This window comes from Aptenodytes forsteri, unplaced genomic scaffold, assembly GCF_000699145.1.
Source record: "Aptenodytes forsteri isolate BGI_AS27 unplaced genomic scaffold, ASM69914v1 Scaffold12, whole genome shotgun sequence".
Taxonomy (NCBI): domain Eukaryota; kingdom Metazoa; phylum Chordata; class Aves; order Sphenisciformes; family Spheniscidae; genus Aptenodytes; species Aptenodytes forsteri.
Window position 1 is genome coordinate 749,043 of NW_008794161.1, and position 3,367 is coordinate 752,409.

Sequence of the window (3,367 nt, forward strand, 5' to 3'; positions counted from 1 at the left end):
CGGCCCCCGCCTCCCTCGCCCCGCGGGGCTGCAGCTGGAGAGCCGTGACCAAGCCCGCAGCTGCCCGCTGGCACTGCCCGGGGCCAAGTCTGCCCCACGCGCACACCCTCCCCCCAAACCCGGCCACCTTTATGTTTAGGAACAGGCTCTGGAGCAGGTTAAATTATCAGTTGTGTGCTGAAAGGAGCAGGGAGGGAGCAGCATCCCAGCATCCACACCCCCAGCATTCCGGTTATGCCCGCTCTGATCCCCTGGTGACACTTCCCCCTGGACCTGCATCACCTGCAATGTTATCCAGGGTGAGGTGTCCCCCGGGACGGTGGCCCTGCGCCCCCAGGGCCTCCAGCAGCCAGGAGCTGCCGGTTGCCCAGGGGCCAGCACTTTTTGGGGGTGCTGAGAGCCCCCTGGAGCCATGTGGGTGCAATGGCCAAGCTGTGCACCAGGCATCGCAGCTGGCGGAGGCTGGGAGCGATGCAACGGGTCTCACAGTGGCTCTGGGAGTCCCACCAGCCCTGCACCCCCTGGGACGGCAGGTCAGTGACCCACAGGCGCAGCCCCAGGCTCCCTCCTCCCTCCTCCGTGCCAGCACCCGAGACCCCCCCGGGGTGCACCATCCTGGCCCCCAGGTCCCACTCAGCCCCGGGCTGCTGAGCAGGCACTGCCCAAAATTGCACATACAGCCAGGCCTTTAGTTCTCCTCGCCACGGGGCCGGGATTGGGGTGAGCCGGGTGCCCCCATCACTTGCCGTTTACAGTCAAGATGCGTGCGCAAGCCGGGGCGGGGAGGCACAGCACTGTGCCACAGACTTGGCCCCTTGGCCAGGGGTGCAAACCCCTTCTTCAGCCACATTCCCCCCATCTGCCCTTACCTCGCTGTGGCCCTGTAGGTAATCCCGTAGCTTTCGGAGCTTCACGCTGACCCACTAACACCCGTGGCCATGGGGCCAGAGTCCTGCCCTGCCCTGCACCGGGCTCAGCCCCGCCGGATTTGTGCCAAACTTCCCGCAAAGGAGCTGGGGGGTCGCAGGAACTGGGGCTCGCCCCATCCCTCCTCCCTCCTGTCACCAGTGACAAACGCAGCCTTAACATGGGAGGGCGAAGGAGGAGAAGGAAAGCCCGGGCGCGGTTTACCTGTGGCTTTCTGCTCTGAAGCCAGTGAGGGTTGGGTTGGTTTTGTTTTTTTTCTTTTTTATTATTCTGTTTTACATTCGCAATTTGAATAAAATCAGTCTGGCTTTAGCAGCTGTGTTGGCGTCCAGGCAGTGCTGAGTGGGCGGCAAGTGGCTCCTGCAGTGCGGGTGGGGATTGGGGATGGGGTCCCCCATTGCACCCCAGTCCTGCTGCCCTCTGAGGCCGAGCTGGCGCTCCCGGGGGGAGCATCAGCTTCAACCCAGCAGTGCCCCTTCACAGCTGCTCCCGGGCAGCTCTGGTGTTGCATTGTCCCATGCACAGCTTTTTATTAACCATCCCGGTTAATTTTATTAATTCCTCGTCCCGGCCGCAGAGTGAAGAGCCGGGACAGCAAGGGTCGGTGGAGCAGAAGGGAACGGGCTTTGTCCCCCCGCCCAGCCCAGGGGCGGTGCAGCCGGGGCTCCAGCCCTCACTGCTCGCCCAGCGTTTGCTGGCGTGAGGGGAAAGCTGTCATTCGGTGTTTGGTGGGGACCTGGCACCATGTGGGGCCTGCTGCTCTGCGGGGGCTGGCTGCTGGCCGCCGGCTCCCCGGGGGGGGCCATGGGGGGCTGCTGGCACCAGTGCTGCCCGGGCAGGAACAACGCCTGCTGGGCCCCAGGCGCCCGCCGGGCTCGCTGCTACTGTGACTCATACTGCGAGAGGACAGGTGACTGCTGTGAGGACTACCATGCCGTGTGCCGCCGCGCCGGTGAGTATTGGGACGGGATGGCACCGGCTGGGCCCCCTGCTCGGGGGGGAGCCCCAGGGCTGGGGGTGCCAGCCTGGGCTGCTGCTTGTGGTGGCAAGTGTTTGCTATTATCTGTTAGCCCCATACTTTGAGTGGTAACAGGAGGTGTCTGGGGATGCCAGCTGGGCTGGATTTGGAGCAATATCCCAATTTTCTGCTTTTTTCCACGCTGAATGTCTGGCTGCTCCCTGTGCAGTGAGAGAGCCCGCAGGGGTGGCCTCTGGTCTGCAGCTGAGAATTACGGGATGACAGTAGCGCTGTCCTTGTAAGCCTCAGAGCTGTCAGTGTGGGACCTGGGTGGGATGAACCCTGGCATCAACCCCTGCCACTGCTGCGGGCGGTGCCTTGCACGGGGGCACGGGAACTGGGGCCGGTGGCTGCGCTGGGGGTGACAAACAGAGTGTGGGCTTGGGGGGTGCAGGGCCAGCCCACCCTGGGGACCCAAACCCGGACAGGCGCCGGCCGCGGCCCCCTGGACAATTGCAGCAGTCAGCCCTCCCTAATCTCCAGGATATTAGCGGGGTCCCAGCTCAGCGCGATGCAGAGCTGCGGCAGCGGCGCGGGGATAAAGGCCTGCGGAAGCGGTGCACAATGCCACCATGCCGGTGGCTGGCAGGGCAGCCTCTGCCCGGGGGTTGGGGGAGAGGGGCCGCCGGGGTCACCCTGCCCCTTCTCCTGCCTCCCCTCTCCCCGTGCTGCATCTCCCCTTCTCTCCTTCCATTTTTCATACTATTGAAGCTCTCTTTTCCCTCCTCCATTCTGCCTGCTCCCCTGGCCCACTGGCAGCAGTGGGCTGCGCGGTGGGGCCCTGGGGGCCATGGAGCGGGTGCAGCTCCCCGTGCGGGGTCGGCAGCAAGGCCCGCAGCCGCCAGGTCACCGTCCCACCCCGGCACGGAGGGGAGCCCTGTCCCGACCTCAAGCAGCGCCGCGGCTGCCTGGGGGAGCACCCGACCTGCGGGACGGCCAAAGGTAATGTGGGTCCCGCGGGGATGCCCACCTCCCTCGTGCGTGACCGTCTCCTGGTGCTGCCGTCCCCCCTGCCTGTCCCGGGGCGTCTTTAACCGTCTGTGTGTGTCCCCGGCTGCTCTTCTGCCAGAGGTGGCCAAGATATTACCTGACTCCTTCAGCCGGGACTTCAGGGATCCCTGGCGAAGAGCTGGGCTGCTGCTGCTGGAGGAGCCATCCAGGTGGGTGTGGGGCTGGGGCCCCTCTGCACCCCCCCTGCCACAGCCATGGCCCCTCTGCACCCCTATACAAAGCCATGGTCCTTCTGCACCCCGTTCTAGAGCCGTGGCCCCTTTGCACCCCACCTGGAGCCATGGCCTCTGCACAACCCCCACCCCCCAAAACCATGGCCCCTTTGCACTCCCTCCTAGAGCCATGGCCCCTTTGCAACCCCCCCAGAGCCATTATCCCCCCCCCAACCATGGCCCCTTTTCACCCCCCAGA

The 3,367-nt window shown here is 65.2% G+C and overlaps 1 protein-coding gene across 1 annotated transcript in view; it reads left to right on the forward strand.

The window, feature by feature from the left end:
• The first annotated feature begins 1,671 nt into the window (after positions 1-1,671).
• LOC103900337 (somatomedin-B and thrombospondin type-1 domain-containing protein) overlaps positions 1,672-3,367 on the forward strand; it is a 3,422-nt gene continuing 1,726 nt past the window's right edge. Inside the window, exons 1-3 of the mRNA XM_009280993.1 lie at positions 1,672-1,879; positions 2,705-2,887; positions 3,015-3,105. Of these exons, the coding sequence (XP_009279268.1) occupies positions 1,672-1,879; positions 2,705-2,887; positions 3,015-3,105 (482 nt within the window). The remainder of the gene's footprint in view (positions 1,880-2,704; positions 2,888-3,014; positions 3,106-3,367) is intronic.